Here is a 23346-nt window from a genome sequence, read left to right as displayed (position 1 = left end):
CGAAGTCTTCAACTTGCTTGTTTTGTCCAACAGTGTTTAATAGTCAAGTGTTTTTAAAAAAGGTTACAAAGTGTAACAAGTTTAGTTGAAGGTAAGTACTTTCTGTATGGTTTGAATTGTGTGTGAAATCCTGTCTGTGTGTATGGCTAACCTCATTTTTGAGCTCAGCAATCTGGTCCCGGAGCTGAGTGATGTACTGTCTCGAGTCTGAGTGGTTCAGCTGGCCCTGGATCAGCCCCTCTTCCTTCTGAAAAACACATTTTATATACACAAGATTATGCTTCATTTGTTGTTACAGTACTGTTAAATCCACAAATTAATTAAGTCAGCATATGGATGTAAAGTACAAATAAAAATAAAGGGAAATATCTGAACACATATAGAGGAACACAAAAAAACACCTGTATTTCCAGTTCAGCAATCTTCTGCCTGAGTTCAGCCATAGCTGCCATAGTGTCTGCTTCCCTCAGTCGCACTGCCATCACCTCTTCTTTACTCTGCATGTAGGACAGGATAGGGAGGCAAGTTGAAAGAAAGAGAAAAAAAGATACATTTTCTGCTAAAAAGCAGAAATGACTACTACTACTACTACTACTACTACTACTACTACTACTACTACTACTACTACTACTACTACTACTACTACTACTACTAGATTTCAAATATGGATACTAGGTCAGTCCATCTATGTCCTGCTCTGGCCTCCATCTCTATGTCAGATCTTCTTCATTGCATCTTTGTTTTTTACTGGACATTAAACCCAGACTGAAATCTAAAATGCCTGTCTACCCTTCACTTTTTGGTCATTCCCTCCGTCTCTATCTTCATCTGCATTATATCTGCTTTTTTACTCCAATTTCACCTTACAGCAAACTGAACTAGTAAAATGTCCACGTCCTTTGTCTTTTCTTCCTCTCTATACTGTCAGCCCATACCTTGCAGTCAGACTCAGCCTGCTTCCTTTTCATCTCATTAAGCTGGGTCTGTAGAGCTTTGTTCTGATTGGCCACCATCTGGAGCCGGTCCTGCAGTGCAGAGCGTTCCTGTTCATGGCGCCCAATCTGCTTGCTGTGGATCTGGTTCTGGAGTAAAAGAAGTTTAATGTCAGAGGCTAGTTGGGCTAAAATACAAAAAATGTGTCTTTTGTCTATTTAACTGCCAAAATAAAAAAAAAATATTTATTCCAATATTAGAATATTACATTTAGTCATATAGCAGATGCATTTATCCAATGCCACTTACAAGTGAGGTACAATGCAAGCAAAAATCTAAGTCAAGAAGAAAACATCAAAGCAAAGTCCTGTCCTGTATTAATGTGTCATGTGTTGTTGACAGTGTGATTTTAACACAATGGTTATGTTAAACCTTTCTCACCAGCAATAACTAATTTAACCAATCCCCTGTGAATTCCACAAGACTTGGCAACTTAAAACATTATATAAACAACAGCAACATAAATCACAATCACTTCAGACCGTTATTCAGTATACTACTGTAGTGTTCCTGTTAAATCCTCAGACTATATGAAAGTCCACCACGTTTTGCACCAAATATCCATGTGGTATGGGTGTCTGACCTGGCTGTCAAGCTGCAGGGCTTTCAGTTTGATCTCTCTCAGCTCTGCCTGGGCCTGGGCTTCCCTTAATCTGACTGTCATCAGTTTGTCCTGCAGCTCATTCATGGCGTTCTTCTTTGGGGATTCTTTCCAGTGGCCGCCACCACCACCTGTGCTGCTGCCACGGGACATGTGATGCTGCACAAACACAGAGTGAACAGTTGGAACTCTGCGCATAAACATGCATGCAGTTTACAGAGAAACATGAGCAGTTGGAGTGTGCTACCTGCCAGCGCTGGTTCAGGTCAGCAACTGTGTCCTGCATCTCTCTGAATGAGCGCAGCATCTCCAGCTCCCTCAGCTTCATCTGCTTCACTTCCTCCTGCAGAGCTGCCATGTTGTTCTCATCAGGCAGGCAAATACTCCTCTAGATGAACAAACAAGTCACATATATGCTTTAATAAGTCTAACCAGCTTACAACCATGCTAGTAGCTGTGCGCTGTGGGACTGAAGTGAAATGTTCAGTGAGGAAGGAAATGCTATCTCTCATGTATGATGGCATGATGGCAAGATGTAATGATGCCAATCCATCCAATAACTAGTTATTGTAGCTACTACTGTGACTAGTAGTTCAAGCAAATGATGACAGAGGCATTTTCTATCACTTTCAGTTTTACAGTACAGAAAAATCATTCGGTCGCCCCAGCGCAACACCTCCTGAAGTTAAACCAAAAGCCTGAAGCCAAGCGCACTGTCAGTGGCAGTGGAACTTTTAACATTTTTACAGTGTTACAGGAAACTTTTAGTTTACAGCAAAATCACACATTCACAGGTTTGCACAACTTCTACTTCCGGTCACCTTTTACACTCTGTTGTTCTATCTTGCTGAAAAGTGTCAGCTCACCTTTTCCAGGTCAAGTACTTTGTCTTGCATTTCCTTCAGAGCTCCAAGCAGCTCGGCCTCTCGCAGTCTGGACTGTTCCAACTCAGTCTGTAAACTGTTCACAAACTGCTCTGTGTACTGAAACAAATGTCACAGTTACATTGGGGACCAAGTGATTAGAGACTAATGACAACTTAAGTCAGTTGAAATGTCTTCATTTTGGGCCAGTTTCCTTTTATCATTATTTACAGACTGGCTCCAGATGATAGAGTTACTCACAGCTGAGGGCTAGCAAGGATAACCACAGTGCTTCAAAGGGTGTGAAACCTGCCACAAGCTAGCGCTATATCTCTCTCTTTTGTATCTCCTAACAGCAATTGTGTGTGTACTCACAGCCATAGATGTCAATCTTTACGTGCCCATTATAAAGTTTTCCCTCCAACAACTAACTGTCATCTATGTGAAGAACGTTTCTCCTAGTTTTCTGCACACACATTACATTTATGTAACTGAGCAGTAATTTTCCAGCAATACATTAATCCTGTGATTGTCTAGCTTTAGTTGCAAACAGTTGTTACATTACACCTTGTATCTTGGTGTTCATCAATAAGACCATGCCACTTAACCCTAATCATATTTATCTCAGCCATAAATGCTTTTAGAAATAAGCTAAATAAATACATAAATAAATATTTTGTCTAATGCCAATCAATGTTATTTTGTTGTTCCTAAAAGTAAACAAGTGTCTGTAGAGTAACACAACTTCAAAATAGCTGATCAACCAAATGAATTTGTCTAAGGAACACACTGGTCCCAATGACTCAGAATGATGTCAGAAAATTGAAAGCTACTGTACATGTTCAAGTTACCACATCAAAGTGAAACTACAAAGCTATGGGTGTAAGGAGAGCAGAAAACAGTGCTGAGTGGAAAAATACTTTCCTACGAGACAAAATAAAAAAAGCTTGAAATTGGGCAAGTACATAGCGTGAGTACAAGAGTCACACTGTCATTTCGGTTATTTCAGTCTTGGTTATCAAAGAGGACTATGAGTGTCTGGAGGTGTGAGAACTCAGCAGCAATCTGAGCTGGAATAAAATAACATGTCATAATGGCACTATTTAGAAAGTATTACACCAAAGGCTTCTTTTGGCTTTTAAGTAACATCTGTTTTGATTCACATCTATTGCTTGCTCTTATTGTGTGTAAATGTACACAGATCTGATAAGATAGTAAATGGACAGTATATGAATTTAGTCACACATTATATTGTCACAGAAGAGTGTGACTTACTAAGGTAAAAAGATCAACAGCTCTCGGCTTGTCCCTTTAGGGCCGCCACAGTGGAGCGTGTTCCGCAAATTGATTTGGCATGAGTTTTTAAGCCGGATGCCCTTGCTGCTATACAACCCTCTCATTTTTATTAACAAGGCTCGGGACCGGCACAAAAGTGGCCCTTGGTGGCTGGGTGGGGCCACACCTGGTGAGGGGGTATTCGAACCCGCTGCCTTCTGCATCCCAAACCAAGTTGAGCTTACCCTAATAAGGTAAACTTAACTGTAAATACTTTGGGAAGACTATTGGTTCCTTATCACAAGGCTTTGTTGCTGTGTAAGTTAGACAAACAGAAATGCTTATGCATTATTAACATGAAGGAACTGCGCGAAATGCTGAAGCCTCAAAGTTACTACAAGCTACTGTATCAAACACAAAATACCTCTGTGACAGTTGTCAATAATATTACAATATAATACTATATACAAATACTATTTTACTTTTGTAGTTTGCCAGGGTTGATTATGATATAAAAACATCAAATTTGGGTAGTTTTATCTCCAACAATCCATCATATTCTATAGATTTATTATGTGCTTTCGTGTAAAAGTCTGTGATTAAAATCACTATGGTTGCCAAAAAAATTAACGAAAAGTACAAAACACATTATTTTGCTCTGATCTGTGAAAACTAAGTAAATTTACAATATGCTGTATTATATTTATTATTATTAATATTGTTATTAAGTAACAATTGGCTTTGTCAAGATAAACACCTTCTTTGTATGTGCGTTACAAAATAGATCTCTCTGTGGCTTGTGTTGCGTACAATTATACTTGTACAAATTTCCACTGAAGTCTTAAGACAATCTGTGATGCAATGAGTTCATTCAAGCCAAACACTGGGTGCTAAAAGATTGAACTTCATTGTGTAAAATCATTTGGCATCGGAAAGAATCCGTCAAAATCTCTTGACCCCACAAGCTCAATTCAAACTGCTTATGCCTAAATGTTATATTTCTTGATGAATATTACTGCAAACATTTTCTATTCAACATATATTCTACTTTTTACTTTGACTTTCAGTGCTGCCATCACTGCATTAACACCACAGTGTTAATGCCGTTAATGCACACTTTATCAGCTGGAATTTACCCTTTGTTGCTGCAGCTCCCTGATGGTGTCCTGTGCTTTCTCGAGGCTCTCACTGGCTGTGGTGCACTGCTGCCTCACCACCGCCAGCTCCCGCTTGATCACGTAATTCTCCTCTGCTTCCTGCGCTCTAGTCACCTGACCCTGGAACAGCAGGTCAGAGCAGCACAAGGGTTAAGGTGCACTATAGAGTTTAAAATGTAGACTGATTGCCTTGGTGGGAAAAAAGGTACATTTGGGCATTCAAGGAAATGCAATGTTATTATGCATAAGGTGAACTTTCATACATGTTAAGTGACAGCAAAGAAACAGTTTGACATTTTGGGCAACAAGCTTATTCCTTTACTTGCTCAGAGTTAGCAGAGAAGCTTATTACTACTGTTTAATCTCAAAAGCAAAGGAAAATAAATGAAGCTACAGTCAGTTAGCATCAAGACTAGAAACACTATGAATGGCTTTGCGCTTTCTAGTACTAATAAAACAAACAACATGTTAACTACTGACCTACAGAGGTCCTGGGAGGCAGATTGATACATTTGAGTCGGAGTAGCCATTTCCCCATGTTTTCAGTCTTAATGCTAAGTTAGACTAGACATATCCCAGTAGTAGCTCTACAAGTATATTTTATATACAGTTTGGATATTGTATTTCAATGGAAAGTTTAACTGTAGCAGTTATAATGACAAGGAACCTTCACATGCCACATGCAGGGATTGTACAATCTCATAATTTCCATCATGGATGAACAGTACATGCTTTCAGGGTTTAAACGAATTAGAAACAGAATTAGAATTCCCTTTCATGCAATTTTGGCTTGTAACTGTTAAAAAGATGGAAAGAAGCTTTGCAGGACAGCAAAAAAAGAGAAGAAGGAGGAGGAGGAGGGGTGTGTGAGTAGAGCAATGCTCAGGAAGGTCATTGGGAAAGTGGTATACAGTACTCTACCTGTATCAGTCTGTCTGCCAGAGCAGCACTCTCCTACAGTGCCAAGAAGGAGAGGAACAAGAGGATGAAAAAAAGAGAGGAAGAAAGTAAAAGAAAGCGGAAACCCAGAACGAATAATTTCAAGGGAAATTAATAAATGGGATTAAAAAAACAGAGAAGTGTGGAGATGAATGTGAAGAAGAAAAAAAGGCGGAAGTAAGTAAAAATAAAGGAAAAAGTCATAGAGGCAGAGAGGATTAAAACTCTAGTCTCTCTCAATTGCAGAGTATTGAAGCAGAGGGAAAAAACCTCTCTTGAAAACAGGACCAATCACAAGCATCCACACCCACAAACACACACACACACACACACATACAGGAACAAGCTGCTCAGGAGAAGAAAACCAACGACAGACAACGAGCACCCGAACATTATTTTGTTAGTATTTAAGTCATTACAATAAAATATTAAGAATACTAGGATGTTTCTCATCATTTATGTTCCGTACTTTGAATTCATACAAGGATTTAGGTAAACTGGAATCAAAGCCCATCTCTTACCTTCTCCAGTGTCTCAATCCTCTGCTTAAGCAGCCTGTTTTCTGTGCGTAATCTCTGGAAAAAGTGTGAAAGTGTGAAAAAGTTAGTAAGGGGAGAGTCATACAGAGAAGTCAGTTTATATCCCTATTTTTTTAATCCTAATAATATTGTTTATTGTAATACCTAGATCATGTACATGAGCAACCAAATAAACCACCACAATACACACCTTGATCTCAATCTGTTCCTCCATTTCTTTGTTCTTTATTGTGGTGTATTCTTTCTCTAGTCTGATGAAACATTTAAAAACACAGGATTATTCAGGGCTCCCTCAACCATCAACTATTTGTAGAAAGAACGTCTTCCCTTGATGCCTTTGTTTTTATCATTTGTGTAACAAAAAACACAATGACAGAACACGAAAATGCTTCCTTCTTCCTTCCACTCTACATGACACACAAACACAAATCAAAATAAGCACACACCACACTAAACACCAGATGTACTGTAAGTGTGCTTCGCTATAAACGCCTCAGCATTAGTAAGACAGAGATACAAATACGACTGGGCTGCATGAAGCTCGTCCAGCCAGAGTCTGTTGTTAGATGAGTAATGAGCGCTCTTACTTCTTCATCCTCTTGGGGTTGTATTTGACCTGGTAGGCCCTGAGGATAAGCTTGTCTGGGCAGCTGTCAAACTGGTGGGGGATCACCTTTTGGAAATGCTTGCGGACCCAGAGGGTAAAAAAGACACAAGATTAGAGAGCTCAAGGCTGACAAAGATGCTCATTTATGTTTTATTAATAAGCATGCAAACATATTTCAGAAAAAGATTCTAATATAAGAGGTTCGCAAACAATAAAGCAGACTTTGTACGAAAAATTATGACAAACATGTAGAATCACTTAAGCCCATGGATTAAGGAATCAAATTTTACACATATATTCTGAGTTAAAAATTACTTTGTGGGGGACTGGGGGGTTTACTGTCGGAATTTTAAAGTATGTATTCAAGATCTAATTTAAAAATCCAGTCCAGTAAAAAAAACCCTGGCAACTTTTGAAGGACTGATGATAAATAATACATAAATAAATATGTTAATCAGTATCTGTAAATTGCTAAAAGGGCATTGCTTTTATCTGAGCTTTAATTGTGGGTTTTTACAGAATGAATCAGTCACTTTATGAAAAAAGTTAGTTCTGTTTGAAACTCTGTTTCATACAAAATGCTTAATGTCTTCAATGAGAGAAGGTTTAATTTATCTTCAGTTTGTTTCCAAATAACAATCATCATGACCTAACACAGTATGATCATGAATCTAACAGCCAATAGTCTTAACTAATAGAATGTAAAAATCTATACTATTTACTAGTGCTTCATAAAAAAACCATGACAATCAAGCAACAAATGTGTGCCAGTTTATGTATAAATTGCTGTGAGATTTTTATCTATTTTTAAATCAAAGCACATCAGTATTTCAGAAAGCTTGCGTGCAAAACGGAAAGTGGGACACCTAACCTGTGACTTGTGACATGAAAGTGGCACAAAGCTGTGGCTGCTTGTACCTGTGACATGCCCTCCATGTCCAGCTGAATGAGGTCAGTCTGGTTGTACTGCAAGATGGCCAGGCCCACACGGAAGATAATCTCTAGGCCCTATAGATAGTTCATGTTTTGTTAAATGTTTGTCAGCAAAAAACAAACAAACATTAATTTCATAACAGTAGTAGATTTAATAGACACAGTCAAAATGCATCTCAAAGTGTTCCCTACCTCATACATGAAAATATCAAAGATGCGAGTTGCTACAGGCAGAGGGAGGAAGGTAAGGAAAAGAGTGAGGAACCAGGATGAGGCATACATGGATGTGTGGAAACTCTGGGACCGGAAATGTACGTTTAGCTCTGGAAGTTGCTCCTGTGGCGACGAGGACAAAACACAAACAAACAAACAAACCTTAAACCTAAAAGGCAATGTCATAAAACGAAGTCGTGCTCAAGATATAGATGATTTGCTGCCCCTCTGTGGACAAGCCTCAAACTGCAAACCTCATATTTGTTTATGTTAATTACACTTTTTTTTTTTTTTTTACCTGTAGCAGATATTCAAACTGGTAGATGCAGAGGCCCAGCTCAGCCATGCTGGGTTTGAACAGTTCCCTCAGACGGTACTCCTGCATCAGACGCACAAAAACACAAAATGCCTCCTCCTCAGGCATCTGGAGGAGGTGAGATGGTTGAGTAGATCTCAGTTTACTCAAAAACACCACACTGCTAATGTCGATAACCTCTAGAGACATCTTTATTAGCTTGTAATTTTTCACAAACCTGCCACATAATCTGCAATGCAGGGTTTTGTTTGTAAAGATAAAATAACTCCCATGGTGATGTACAATACCAGCAAAATATCCTCATTATGGATGGTTCCTCTGAAATTTTTGATCTTTACCTGCATAAGCAGCAAGCCAACGATGAATGCGCTGCCTTGGCAGTAGCCCACCTCTCGATCCACTAGAGAGTATGCCTGAAAAACACACAGGTGGTGTTTTCTCTAATTAGAGAGAGACGACATCAACAATCCTAACCAAACATTCCGATTGGGAGCAAAAGGATCAACATATCAGCAGTATTCAGTTTATTTCCTAAGCATCTCAGTCGTGAAGTAACTTGACTGATGTACAGACGGTCAACACGCTGTTGACTGTTTGTTCCTGAGACAGTGCGCTATGGTTTAAAACACATTTACATGAAGACACTTATTCCAAATGACAACCAGTGACATAGTCATATTCTGAGGGGAAATGCTGCAGTGCACACCTTCATGACATTAAAGAGGACTTCTTGCCCCAGGCTGTCCTGGCCTTTGAAGAACTCATGCTCGGGGTAGGTGCGGGCGATATCTCTGCGGATGAGCTTCTCACAGGGTGATGACATTTTTAGCAGCTCAGAGTACTGGTTTTTTACTGGCATGTCAGTGGCATTGCCCAGCAGCTGCCAGACGATGGCCCGGAAATGATGAGGAATGCCCTTCCTGATCAACTCCTGGAGAGCAGTGAGAGAGTGAGAGAGCAAGAGATTAAGAGGGACAATGATTTATACCAGGATCTAAAGAGGGATGGACTAAAACGCAAAAAGCAGGCAGATGAAGCAAGAAGACTCAATTATGGAATAATGAATAATTAAATTTACAAGAGCAATTCAGTATCATTTCATAATTACAGTACATTATGATGTATTGCTTTTTACAGTAATTCTTAACCTGTTTTTTTTTCAACAGCCAATCATGAAAGCCAAGCTGGGGGCAGCAGTGGCTCAGTTGGTAAAGTAAGCCATAGGTTTGGAGGTTCGTCCCCCACTCTTCCCGACCACATGTGGAAGTGTCCCTGGTGTCCCTGTCGAAGTGAACCCCAACAGCCAATCCCCATCCCCAGCTGCACCAAGACCAGTAGAAATTGGGTTGCATCAGGATGGGCATCCGGCATAAAAACTGTGCCAAATCAAAATGCGGAGTAATGATCCGCCGTGGTTACCCTGAACTTATGGGATAAGCCAAAAAGAGAAAAAAAAAGAAAGAAAGAAAGCCGAGCTTTGTGTGTCTTTTTTTGGTGCCTGTAGAGTTGGCAGTGAGCAGTGTCATCATCTGAGCTCAAATTTTGCCCAGAGTAATTTTTTTTTTGCACCTTCACCTGGGTTTTTGAGGACACAAAGAGATAAAAAGAGAAGGAGGGGAATGTGCATTGCAAGTAAAAAGTCATTGGTATAATACTACTGAAACTATTCTATAACAACAAAGCAATAGATATAGGTAGAAATCATGAAGGCTGCCCTCCTACACTTTACTCAGTTGCTGGGGGACATCAGGGAAAACAAATCCCCGGCTCTTAGAAAGCACTAAGCTGCAGGTCTCTAACACACACATGCACCTCAAGCAGATCACTTTGAAAACGTCTAAAATGCCTACATTTGCTACAGCTCCTAATACTCACCTTAAGGAGTTTGTCCTTCTTGCGTCTCCACTCTTCCCATTCATTGACAATGCGACCCCACAGGATCCAGGTATCCTCCTCCAGATGTGACAGGTTAGATGAGGCAGAGGAACTGGACACCAGCGAGGAGCCACTGTTTCGCCGTGAGCCACTCATCGATCGCATGGACTTGGAATCGGCCTCCAGCAACCTGGATAAAGAAACAATTAAGCTCAAATCACAATTTATTATTTCCAATGGAAAAGGACCATAAATATATGGCACAACATGTTTGTCGTACACAAGCTGGTACACACTTAAGCTAAGATGAGCAAATGTGACACCGAGGCAGACTGGGACATTCTGAGGGTGAGTACAGTTCTTACACAACCTTGCTGAGGCACTAGAAGCCTCAGGACTTGTTAGCCTAAACTATCCAACCCTGGCTAATGAGGGGTATTACACAGGGCAGTTGGCCTTTAACTCAGCTACCAATAAACCAAACTGATAATATTAAGATAAATGCCCTATAAACAAAATGGTCATTGAAAACATGACAAGAGCCTGACTTTGTTGATGATGACATGAACAAGTTAATTTAAACAATGTAAATAATAAGTAATTTTTCATTTACAGTATCCAGTACGTCTAGATGCATAGGGTACACATTGTTATGCAGAGTTTTCACTTGGTTGTTACCTGTCTATATTAATAATAAAAGTGTCAATTTCTATAAGATTAGCAGCAAATGATGTTGTTTTAGTCTAGAAAACAAAGAATGTCTTAGTTTTAGACAAAAATGTTTAGATCTTCATCTACAGTAATGTCCGGAGCAGAAGAGTTTTGCAGTCTAAGGTCAAAAATGAAGCCAGAGTGATAAATCCTTATGCAGTATTTCTCATCAACAGTGAGTTAGAGAAATACATTGGCATTTTGGGCTAATTAGATTTTTGCTGAAACTTATGATAAAAAGGGTTTCACAACTCACATGTCTGCACAGTAAATGTGAAGCAACAGTCAGCAGCACACAGAAAGTGTTAACTGCTGAAGTTTAGAGGTGCTAATAGACACATTTTCATCTTTAGGGTAAGCTAAGTTAATTGGCTGTTGATCATAGCTTCAAATTTCACGTTATGAGAATGGTACTGATTATCTCACCTAACCTAAACATGTTGAGCTATTCTTTGTGTGTTTCATTTTTTTAGTCCTGAGGGTAGCTGGGGCAGCTGGATGGCGGTAAAAAGAGGCTATGTGAACAAATGGAACACTCTTTATTCACCTGACACCAAATATGTCAGGTTCAGTTGTATGTGATCCCTAAACGATTGATAAGTCTGCGACCTCTGCTGAAACTGAAACTCTGAGCAAATGAATTGATCAAATATATAATAAGCTTCGATCAAACATCCAAGTACATGTTGTCCAAGTGAAAAAGATCCTTTACTATAAAGGTTTATTTGGTTAAGGGATGGCAGTGTTTCCCTGAAGAGACACTGAAACTACAGCGGCTTCATAGTTCTGAGCTCTATAACATTTGCTTTAATATGCAAGCTATTGAATCCCCTGTTTATTTATGTTTATCATTTTGCAGAATTATAACAGTTAACAGGGTCATAACCTTTTCCTATTCAGGGTATTCTAAAGCAATAGCTTACACACCCATAGCTTCAACAATGGTTATTTTCCAAGTCAAAAGAGGTGCAAGGATTGTTGTGTTCACACAATATCTCCAGGAACTTCTGTGAGCACTTTAATGCGATCCCAAATGGAAAGCCAATTTTGTGTATCAAACCTCACCTCATCTGGGTTTGACAAGTGTCTGTAAAACATTTTATTTTAGTGTTATGGAGCATAGCACCTGCAATCTTTTCTGTAAAGTGCCCTGAGATGACTTTGTTGTGAATTGGCGCTATATAAATAAAGTTGAATTGAATTGAATTGAATTCAATCTCTTTGGCTTCATGACGGTTAGGGGGAAAAACATCAAAAAGTTTAACCCGTCCTGTTACATAATTAATTCCTCTGTTACCAATGTGTATGCTTACATTTTATCCAAACAATCATGGGGTTAAAACACACTTTTTCAATCTAAAACTTCTCATAAAAAGTGAACCTAATTTTAATTATGACTTTAACCCTCAGAACTACAAATCAACTTGATATTTGTGTGAGCTCTTAAAAATTATTTGCAGTAAGGTAATCAATTGAGGACTGTATTACCAGTGGTTGGCTTGTATAATGATATATTTGGCCTTTAATACAGAACAAAATGCTCCCTTTTCTATCACATCACACACACTTTGATATTACTTGATGAAACTTATTGAACAATTAAGCCGATCTAGTTTTCAGATAACTGGTATTACTACTATCATTTTAAAATCATGTCACACACATGTCACATCACAGTGTATGCTCCAAGCATGTAGCATCTATAGTTTAAACCTTTATTTGTTGTTTTTCTGGTTACTAATTAATTTTCTTATTTTGAACTGTGGTGTTTTATTAACCCTGCCATACAAGTTCAACATGCAATGTCATGAGACACTCATTACTTACAATTATTAGAAAATCTATGTTAGAACACAGTGCTTAACCCTGCACTCAAACAGTAAATATTTAATTATAACTTAAGAACTGTAACTAGGCGTGGCAGGTCTGTCAGGCTTTAGAGTTCTCTGCATGTTGAAATGCTGTTCACAAGGCTATTAGTAAAAAAGAGATACTGTAGCAAAACAGCCTACACCACCCCTCTAAATAGAGCGTGTTTTAAGGGAGGTGGGGTGCATCACAACAAGACCAGACACTGATCTCACCTGTTCTGTTCCTCTAGTTTAGCCAGTAGCTCCAGTTCATCAGGACTGAGGTTCTCTGAATCTGCCGGAGAGCCTGCTGGTGCTGACAGTACTGCATCATGGGAAGATGAGTCTGGGCTGAGGACAGGACTGCCTGTTGACAGTGGGTCTGGGTCCATGCCAGGAGGGGAAGACGGACACTCTAGCTGAGGGACAGCCCCACAAGAACACTCTCTTTCTGGGCTGTTGCTGGGTATAGACATGGCGGTGACAGTGGAGTCAGATTGCTGTACTGCGGGGATGGTAGAAGGGTCTCCCAGTGTCACTGTTTGTCTCACTCCTCAGTGAGCCTGGCTGTCACCTAATTGGCCACCTGGCTGATGCTGAAACAGCACATGATACAAATGTTATAAATTGAGATTCATTTCAATGAGTAATAAAAAGTATTTGATCCCCAAGCAAAACATGACTTAGTACTTGGTGGAGAAACCCTTGTTCACAAGCAGAGGCAAGACATTTCTTGTACATCTATATGACGTTCCATATTTAATTAGATTTTACTGTACAGAAGAAGGATTGGATTAGATTAGATTAGATTAGATTTCTACTAAAATCTTTCACAGCTTCAGAAAATTCTTTACCTTGAAAAATAATATTCTATTCTTGTAGAAAGCCCACTTTAATTCTGTGGGATGAACTGAGAAGGAAAAAAAAACAAATCTTTCTAAAAGTCCAGTGCATCTCTGTATTGAGAGATGTTTCATAACAAAATAAAATCTTTGTACCAAAACATTCCAGCATCCAAAAGGTTAAAACATTTCCAACATTAAACTGGCATTTGAGAGTAAAGCAATTAAACAAATGGACAAAACAAGGGACTTCTCCCACCCAAAATACAAAACTCATTAAAAATGAGGAAGAGCAAGAGTCGTGCTTATCTACATGGACTTAAGACACTTAAACACAATTCCAATTACATTAAGATGCTGATAATGTCCCTCTACACCCTGGCCCTAGGTTGTTGAAGGAGTGTTCCTTAGTCACCTGAATGATTGTACTTGATCGTGTGAGACAGTCACCCAGTAATTTCTCAAACTAATGCTGCACACAAAGTTGTGTTGTGATCATAGTAATACTCTTACTTTCTGTGCTGGATTATTTTACATCAACTAACCTATCAGCAGCATTTTGCATTCAAATTTAGCAACAGAGTTGGGGAGCAGTAAACTACATGTAATTAAACAATAACTACATTTCGCAATAGTTTCATAATCAACTTAATTTAAATTTACAATTATTCAATTGGCAGGTGCTTTTAGCCAAAGCGGAAAACATACAAGTACATCTTCAGATTCGGTATTTTGCCCAAGGACACTTGACTGCACTATCAGCTGAGACACTTACATTTCCTTTAAAATTCAGAAGTTCAATAACCCTTTCGCCATTTGAGTAGTTTGTAAAAGCTAAACTCACATACATTAGGTGCCAGTTGGTCATAAGCTATTTCAGATGTTACAAGGGTAACTGAGTAATCCTGCTTTATGCAACACCCCCGTCTGCACTCCCAATTCTGAAAGGCAGGTGTCCGATTGATTGACATAGTAGATAATACTAAACCAGATGATACTCATTATGTTCCCATGAGTAGAATTTGTTTGTTAATTTATGTGAACAAGTAAACATATTTGCAATAAAACCAATGAAGTGGCATTTTTGGGTGCCATGTCACTTTTTAGTTTAATTTAGTTTTAATTTCATATCCCAAGTACTCGTATTAATTTTTTACAAATTTCAAGTGGCTTTACTTAATTAAACTAAGGTAGATTTGCTATAGTTCAAGTACTTCCAGGTTGAAGTAATTTCCAAATGGCAAAGATTTGTTAGTATTAGATATGTTAGGCATTAGATATAGCAGTACTGTTACTGAATTAAGATCACACGTTATTTCAGAAAGACAGTCTTTGTCACACACCTCCTCGTTTAATTAATGTGCACTCAGAGTGTGGCTACAAAATTACTGCAAACAGCTAGAGAGTTTATTAAAACCAGACTAATTAAATAAATCAGATGAATAATTGAGTGAGATCAGAGAAATAAAGCAGATGTCGCCCAGCTTATAAATAGCTGAAGCCACTGGCTATGAGAAGAAGAAGGGTTGGAGTAGGTTTTAATCATTTTCCCTTGTTCTAAATCCATGTGAGATTTCACAGCAAGGAAAAGCTTTTATACAGCCAGAGGAAAATTGTTGCAACATTACTTTTGATTTGGAGACATTGTAAATAGTTACACATTTGACATAATTAAAAACGAAGATATGTGTGTTTGAATCATTGCTCCTTGTGATTAAAGTCATGTAAAAAATAGGCATTTACATCTATTGCAATGTTCAACTTGCTAATGTGAAGCACTGCATTGAGACACATTGGGCTTCTAAGATCTTTATATATATACATGCATAAAACTATCACATGTCCTGAGCATTTAACAGCTCAAATGCAAAACAGGTTTTTACCAGAGAGAAAATGAGATTAAAAGAAACAGCAAATGCACACATACTTCTTTTTATTTCTCTCTGTGCTACAGTTAGAAATGCAATCAAGGAAGTGGTGCTATTGGTCAGTGAGAAGATGAGTAAAAACACTGAGCTGATAATATACTAATATTAGAGACTAGATGTTTCACAAAACCCAAAAATCCAATAGAAAGTCCACAACTCTTATACAAAGACAGACACATTAGGAAACGAGAACAATAATGTACAGTAATTCCACTAACATAAGCTAAAAAAGATATCACAGACCTTCCAACACTAAGTCAACGTAATCTAACACAGCTACATTTGACACAGAATTTACTGCAAAACTGACAATATTAGTTTGCAGATGGGGGCCTAGTGTCCCTCACAACAAGTTTCCAATCTCACAGTAGTCATAAAGTAATAGTCTAAGGATCACCAACTAACATCGTAAAGGAACTATATGTAAATTTTTGGAGAAGTTAATTAGTATTGCCACATTTCACAATGAACCAACATTTCACCCGCCCCCAACACACACACAATTGAATAAAAAATAAATAAATATAGATTTAAAAACACCACCACTTAATGAAAAAACCAAACTTTGGATACAAAACTGTGAATCTTGACTAAAGAGATAATTCTATTAAACTAAAACCTGGTTAAAACAATGCATTTTAAAAATAAAATCCATTTACCATAAAGGAAAATGTGTTGTTGTTGTCCTCTAAGGCACAACAGCACAAAGGAAGAGATGGTTCAGAGGTTTTAGCACTATAGAGAGCTATTCAGCTGTGTCACTGTGGTCAGACCACGATGTAAAAAGTGTGAGTCATGCAAGACTACAGCAGAAGGGTGCTAAAGTGGGAGTTTTTCCTCTCTGCCTCACACAGATTAAGGGAACGACATTGAGAAGGTCTCTGACAAAGCAAAACAAACTAGACTGTGTTTGTTCCTCTCTATATGACAGCAAGTTCACTCTAATGTCACTGTGTACTTGGGAGAAACTGTAGGGACTGAGAGAGAATAGAGGTTGGGTTTATTGTAATCCACTTAGTTGTGTTTCTGAACGCACTTAGTGCATGTGCACTGATAGACACACTGGGGATGGAGTGCATGTTATATAAGCCAACCGTGTTGTTAGTATTGCTGTGTGTTGTCATGTGGGCAAAGTCATGGTGTGACCTGTATAGAAGCTGTGACGTGCAACAGATGGATGTATGCATAGATTCTTACACAACTTTGTGTGTCTGTCTGAACACACCATGAACAGTTATGGTATTATGGTTGTGCAAAGTCTATGCTTATACACATCCTCTCCAAGCTCTCACTGTCTGCAGAAACAGGCAGAGCTATTGTTTCCCACTCTGACCTTCCTCTCCCCCCACACACACCCAATATAAACCCATGCCCCTTTAACCCCCCTATGTTTTAATTGCTTTATTAAAAACATGGCACAGAGTGTCCGATTTACAAAATAGTCTTATGGTGCCCATTGATAGAAAGATTAAACAGGCTTAAGGCAACAGACATGGAGGATCATCTTTTCATCTTTGATCTTTACAGCACCCTTCGAAGACGGACACATTCATATTTGTTTTATCTTAGCACAGATTAAATCCCAAAGGATCTCAGATTTTCTGTAGCAGACATTATTTCCCTGTCTGCCAAGAAAAACATTGACATAAAAACATGGCTAGCACCATATAAAAAAACAACAACTTTTAAGTATCCCCAACCTTTCTCATGTGTCCCTCTTCGACTCATGATCATGTTTGGTTACAGAAAAATGACAATTTCATTAACACGGTATTCATCTACAGCACCCACCGTCCTTGTGACTGCTGCTGTGCTCCACATTGTTCAAAGAGTTCAATTGTAAAGAAGATATGTTGTTTTTTTTCTCCTGATATTGGTGTTCAAAGCTGTATTTTAGCTGGGCAGACATACAGTATCTGGAACCAAAGCTGGAAGTGAATAGTCAGCCTGTGTATGATAAGAGCTGCCCCCAAATGACATACACAATCAGCCTATCAATGGCTTAAGCATAAATAAAAAGCTCTGTATTTACACTATGCACAATTTGAGATACTTGTAGTGTATGCAAGTATTCACACACAGTATACATTGCAGATAAATTCTGTACTTTTTAAATTACACTACAAATGCTGTATTCAGTTTATTAAATATGATGTATTGTAATGGATTAAATTACATAGTATACATAATAGAGCACCAATTTATTCCAATTTGCAAACTACAAAATAAGCTCTATTTGCATATTAATGCATCAGTCATAATACAATAATATTATATTGACAGGGGGCATTCTGCATAATGAGTAGTGCAGTTTCACTCTTATTACCTTTATATACTAATGAGTACAGTGATTTTGGCTGTTCATTTCTCTGTGTAATGAGTTTGATCACTTAGAGAACATCATCATCTTTACAGTGACTAAAACATCCTTCCTAAAACATCTTTCAGGGTGGAAGCAGTACTGCATAGATTACTGTAGATGCCTTAAAACAGACTTATTCTGGGATTCATCAAATAAAAATTGGTTTGACATTAAGGCTGAAAACAGGAGACGCATTCAGGGCAATCAGAGCAAAGAAATTGACTACTTTATATGAATAATGTTTTCCCTGCACTACATTTAGTTAGTATCCCTCTCCAGATGATTCATTTTCCTCAAGTGCCATTGGGAGAGGGAATTTCCAAGGAACGGCCATTACAACAACCCATCAATTAATCTCAAGGGCATACAACTATTTTTATCTTTTCTATCCTTAAAGAGTGAGTGCATTTAGTCTTGATACTGATGAGATTAATCAACAAAAACTGGATAATAGTACTGCTACAAGCTGAGTGCTCCCACATACACATAACCATTGCTTTATGTTATGTTAAAGCATCACCAATTGTTTTTCTGTTGAATTCCCTATAGCACACTTTTAATTTAAATCTCTCCCAGCAGCATCTGCACAAACATTACTTAATCACTCGCTCTGATTACAAACATTTGTTATCTTCCTTTAATAATTTTAACTTGGTTGTAAGACGAATCTATACCTAAATCAATGATAAAAATGTATTTTATAACTACCTTAATCCTTGAGTAAATGAAAAAAACAACCAAACTCTCCTGTTAGTAAGCTGATGTGGGCAATTGTTCACTGAGACAATGTCACATAACCTCAAATCTGTTTTAATTTTACACTCAAAAATAATATAGAGATTTAAAACATTATTTTTTTTTGTATACTTAGACATCTACTGTATAAATAAGCAAAATCTAAAGACATTTCAGTGCCTATCATAAACAGTGTCTGCCTGGTATAAAAAAACTGTTTTCAAAATGCCTCAGTCTCTTACTCAGCAACACATTTGTGATGTTAATAATTCTCCCATAAATCCACGTGACAGTAAATCATTCTTGAATGTTAATTTTAAACACCAACAACAACTTGACCTAGCTGACATATGGCTCTAAATTTCTGTTAGAAAAACAGCATGTTTGTGGCTGTTTCAGAAATCCTGGTAAATAAAAGGCATAAGCAGACACAATGTTGGGCTTTGAGAAAACTCAAATTACTATATAAACAAGTGAAAAAATAGAAACGGCGAGAGCTCATATGATTTAAAACTGGTTCCATCTAAATTCCTGTGCAACATTTGTATTGGGCCAATCCTAAACAGTACAATCTTTTCTTTCATTGCACCTTGAAAATGTGGCCTGTCCAGGGTGTACCCTACCTCTCAACCAATAACAGCTAGGATAAGCTCCAACCCCCTGCAATCATGAACAGGTTACAGATAGATGGATGGATGTTACACTCACGTATGTGTTCAACCAACATTGTGTTAAGGGTGAAAAACATAATTGTGTGTAATATATAATAACAACATTCTATATGCTCCTTACCCTTGCCTTTACCTACACCACTGGTTTTACAGATGCAGTTTATTAAAAAGTCATAATGCTCCTCTTTGATTATTCATTTAAGGATTTATTGTTGGATTAAACCATTAAATAGGGCACATTAGGTCTCATTTTAATACCAGGAAAAATAGATCATATTTATTTGCTCAATTTATCAAAGTTAAACCTTGTTTCAGGTGTGAGTGAAATCAAACAGCCTATTCTTGTTATGACCTGAACATGTTGTTCCCGTTTTTCACAGATATTCCTATTCCACAACTAAACACAATAGCAGGCAGTAATAGACCTGGACAGCAGCAGCCAAACAAGATGTACAATACACAGAAATGGCTGTGAGATGATATCCCTACTCCGGTTCTTGCTGGAGGCCACGCGCACATGCATAGGCACAACTGAGAGACTGTTTATCTTGACAACTCTTGCCATTCTCTCGCACACAGATGAATACTGTGGGAACAGTACTGAATGCAGAGGAAAACATTAGCTGGGATCAGCTGTGGTGTGCTTGCATGTCACAGATGTAGTACTCACTCCTCTGTGTGTGTGCACCTGATTGAGGAATCAGATAAAGAAGTTTTCAAGCTGCAACGTAAAAACTAGGTCACCAGGATGTGAAAATTAGATATCTGTTTCCTTGAGAGAAAACTATCTAAGATAACCTTTGAATGGTGAGTGGCTTTCACCAATAAGCCTGAAAATAATAACACTGTATGTGTTAAAAGATAAAACAATGCCAATAGTCAGTGGGTCATATCCTTAGTCATGGGGCATTTAAGCTGTAATTATAATCAACACTAGTGAGATAATTAATCGCTTGAATATCCCCAACTCCTTACAAAAAAAAACCTAAGTGCCTGAGGGAGCTCTTTCATTTTGATTTTGTGACTAATCAGCGCTATCCCCAGTCCTTCAACATCGAAGCTTAAAAACTCTGCACTTGGGAAGCAAAATGATATGTGCCTAGCCTACATTTAAACCGTGTTTTTCAGTCCTGGTCTTCATGGTTTAGAGCAGAGCTGGTCAGCCACATAAAATGAATTTACCTGTACATTATGGATACAATTAATGCATTTTTGGTCAAAACAACAGTAAAACAGTAATTGAGTCCACAATTTTTGTCAAGGACAACTCAAATCAGCACCTGGATAAATACTCGCTGATCCATACAACATGTTCCAGAAGACATCAGCTTTGACACCTATAATCCTTTGTCTTGCAGTTTCATACTGGAAAAGCCTGTAATCCTATTAACTGGGTTGTTTGGACATGACAGTTCATTATCCTAGTCAGACCCAGCCTTTTGCTGCTTGAGGATGCCTAAACAACAGGCCTACATGCTCTGCAGTCGACTCATGGCTTGGCAGGATCAACATCTGTGGCCAGACTGACACATCATCCTCTCTTTGCGGCACCAAATGTCCCGGCTTCTCATAACAACACCGTTGTGCAACAAAATTAAAAATGAGGAAGGGACGCAGAGGAAAGGCAAGATGGGCAATCCACACAGCAGCATGTAATGTCATGGCAATGAATATGGTTTATAGGCTAATGAATGGGCCGCTGACATGCTATACAGTGGAATTTTACAGAGATAAACAGAGCACACGAAGGAAGCTTCAGTTGGTGGAGCTTCAACAACCATTACCAAATGCGCTAATAATCCAAATGCCCGTTTTGTTATTATTATTATTATTATTATTATGTAAGCTAATAAGCGCGTGGGCCCTTCAATATCACGGTAACTGTTAGGCTCCATGAGGTAACGCTGAAATTCAACTTACATCTCAGATACAACAAATAAAACCATTATTGCCAACCTGGTCTCCATTATTGGGGCGCTGCGTTTATCGTGTATCCACATGAGTCCGTCGTAAATGTCAAACGTGCGTTATCGGCTAATTCAAATCTTAATAAGCCACCGAGGACAAACACAGAAAGCCCGTCCAACGCAGTGCCATCCTCCTGCCGCCGTTTAATTGGGAGGCAGAGCCGTGTCGCACGTCTTGTCGCGAGGGGATCAAATGTATGAACCGAATTAAAGGAGAAAATGTCTTCTGTAGAAATCCACTAAAATAAACATGACATCCGTGCGACGTTGCACACCGTTCAACAGGGACTCAGCGTTAACGACACTAGCAATCATCACGGATGAATGACACAGAATGGCTGGTGTTCTGTGCTCTGTGCTCTGTGCTGTCTTGCTGTCTCGCTCTCTCTCTCTCGCTCTCTCGCTCTTTCTCTCGCTCTCCGATGAGCACGAGGTGTGGCGAACCAATGAGGTTACAGAACGAGATGTGAGTGACATGTCACAAACCAATGGGTTGTCCAGACTGCAGACTTCCTGTGGAAGGACAAGAAAACCAACCAATCACTGTTGAATTTTTAATTTCGCAGGTGCTGCAGGTGCTAGTCGTTTGTGTCAGACTTACAGGATTTATCTCATAAATATAGGCTCCTCCATATGAATAAAATTTGTATATCAAATTAATGATTAATACTCTGACTGAAATGTTAGAGTTTAGAGCTCTAATTGATACCATAATAATCAACCGGCGTCTTGTTTTAACAACTAAAGCATGTTCTAATTTCAGTGCCCTTTCCTAATGTCCACTTTCAGCTTCTAACTGAAAACCAAAAATGTTCTTAGATGTCACCATAGCTTGATTAACCTCTTTGGGGGCCTATGGACAGAGACTTGTTGTTGGGTCTGTAAGCCCCAGATTTAGCTACCTGACAGTTAATCTTTTTCCCTAGGCACTCAGAAACTAACCACTAACCTACTCTAAAGCTTGAATAATTGATAAACCAATTGACAAAATAATTAGTAAAAATTTTGATTATTGTTTCACGTAACTATTTAGTCTTTAGTCATTTGTCAGCAATTTTTGGGGGTCCCTGGGCAGTTTGCCTGTTTGGTAATTTGGCCTTTTCTATTGCATTGGTAAATGATGGAAGTGCTCTGATCTATAAGAAAATGTTGCTAAAAACAATTCCAGTTGAAATATTACTGAAGTACAGCAAAACCAGCAATATACAAAAAGTCAGAAGTTATATCTCTCATATATTAGCACATTAATTCATGCGCAATAAATATATGTGCATGCCTCATTTAACTAGTATCGGATAGTTAAAAACCAACTATAGCTGTCGAATACACTATATGGTGTAGCCTAAAATGGCAATTATTTTCCTTACCGTAGAAATTGTTTATGACTTGTGTGATGTGGCACAGAATTTAAGCTATGAATATAAAATATATGATTTCTTTCTTTATTTCAGTGTTATGCACTATTTGGTGTGCTATTATGGAATAGCAGCATCATTTAAAACATTTTACATAACAGATAATTGATAGAATAGTTATTGTGGTTGTAAGAAGTAGTAAAACTGTAATATAGTATATTGGAAAAGTACAAAGTATAATAGTTTTATGTTAGTCTGCTTGGGTCCATATAGGCTATGCAAACCATCTTCTGGGATAAGTTAAATCCCAAGATTCCTGGACCTTCCTGGACCCTGAAGGTTTATGCACTATTTTAATCCATAGGTAATGGCCTGTAACAAATTTGTATTGGACAAAATAATAATGAATTTAGGATTCTGTCATACATTACATTAGAGGTATCTATGTTTCAAGACACCAGTGTAAAGGCTACACTGGAAACTGATTCAGGATCTTATCTTTCATTTAGTTACACAGGTGAAAATGTGTTTTATAAATCAAGATGTAGAACGTGTTCATATTTATTGACATTAATTCCACACAAACATTGTTATTACAGCATCTAACACAATTA

At 38.2% G+C, this 23346-nt stretch overlaps 1 protein-coding gene across 5 annotated transcripts in view; it reads right to left on the bottom strand.

Annotated features, from left to right (window-relative positions):
• Positions 1 to 21778, bottom strand: part of evi5l (ecotropic viral integration site 5 like) — a 31000-nt gene extending 9222 nt beyond the window's left edge. The window contains exons 1-19 of one of the 5 annotated variants that reach the window (XM_067497489.1): positions 21367 to 21778; positions 13107 to 13468; positions 10312 to 10501; positions 9143 to 9367; positions 8775 to 8849; positions 8419 to 8544; positions 8100 to 8243; positions 7893 to 7982; positions 6955 to 7052; positions 6558 to 6618; positions 6350 to 6403; positions 5811 to 5843; positions 4869 to 5009; positions 2461 to 2577; positions 1842 to 1982; positions 1577 to 1753; positions 936 to 1082; positions 402 to 497; positions 152 to 247 (exon numbers count right to left, since the gene is read on the bottom strand). In XM_067497489.1, the coding sequence (XP_067353590.1) occupies positions 152 to 247; positions 402 to 497; positions 936 to 1082; positions 1577 to 1753; positions 1842 to 1982; positions 2461 to 2577; positions 4869 to 5009; positions 5811 to 5843; positions 6350 to 6403; positions 6558 to 6618; positions 6955 to 7052; positions 7893 to 7982; positions 8100 to 8243; positions 8419 to 8544; positions 8775 to 8849; positions 9143 to 9367; positions 10312 to 10501; positions 13107 to 13348 (2253 nt within the window). In that variant the 5' untranslated portion in view covers positions 13349 to 13468; positions 21367 to 21778. Of the gene's footprint in view, positions 1 to 151; positions 248 to 401; positions 498 to 935; positions 1083 to 1576; positions 1754 to 1841; positions 1983 to 2460; positions 2578 to 4868; positions 5010 to 5810; positions 5844 to 6349; positions 6404 to 6557; positions 6619 to 6954; positions 7053 to 7892; positions 7983 to 8099; positions 8244 to 8418; positions 8545 to 8774; positions 8850 to 9142; positions 9368 to 9584; positions 9937 to 10311; positions 10502 to 13106; positions 13469 to 16301; positions 16403 to 20690; positions 21333 to 21366 lie in introns of those variants that run through there. The other 4 variants (XM_067497491.1, XM_067497490.1, XM_067497492.1 and 1 more) reach the window with 4 other exon arrangements.
• Positions 21779 to 23346: the final 1568 nt, after the last annotated feature.

Source organism: Channa argus, chromosome 3, assembly GCF_033026475.1.
Source record: "Channa argus isolate prfri chromosome 3, Channa argus male v1.0, whole genome shotgun sequence".
NCBI lineage: Eukaryota > Metazoa > Chordata > Actinopteri > Anabantiformes > Channidae > Channa > Channa argus.
This window is presented reverse-complemented; position numbering and strand designations above follow the sequence as displayed.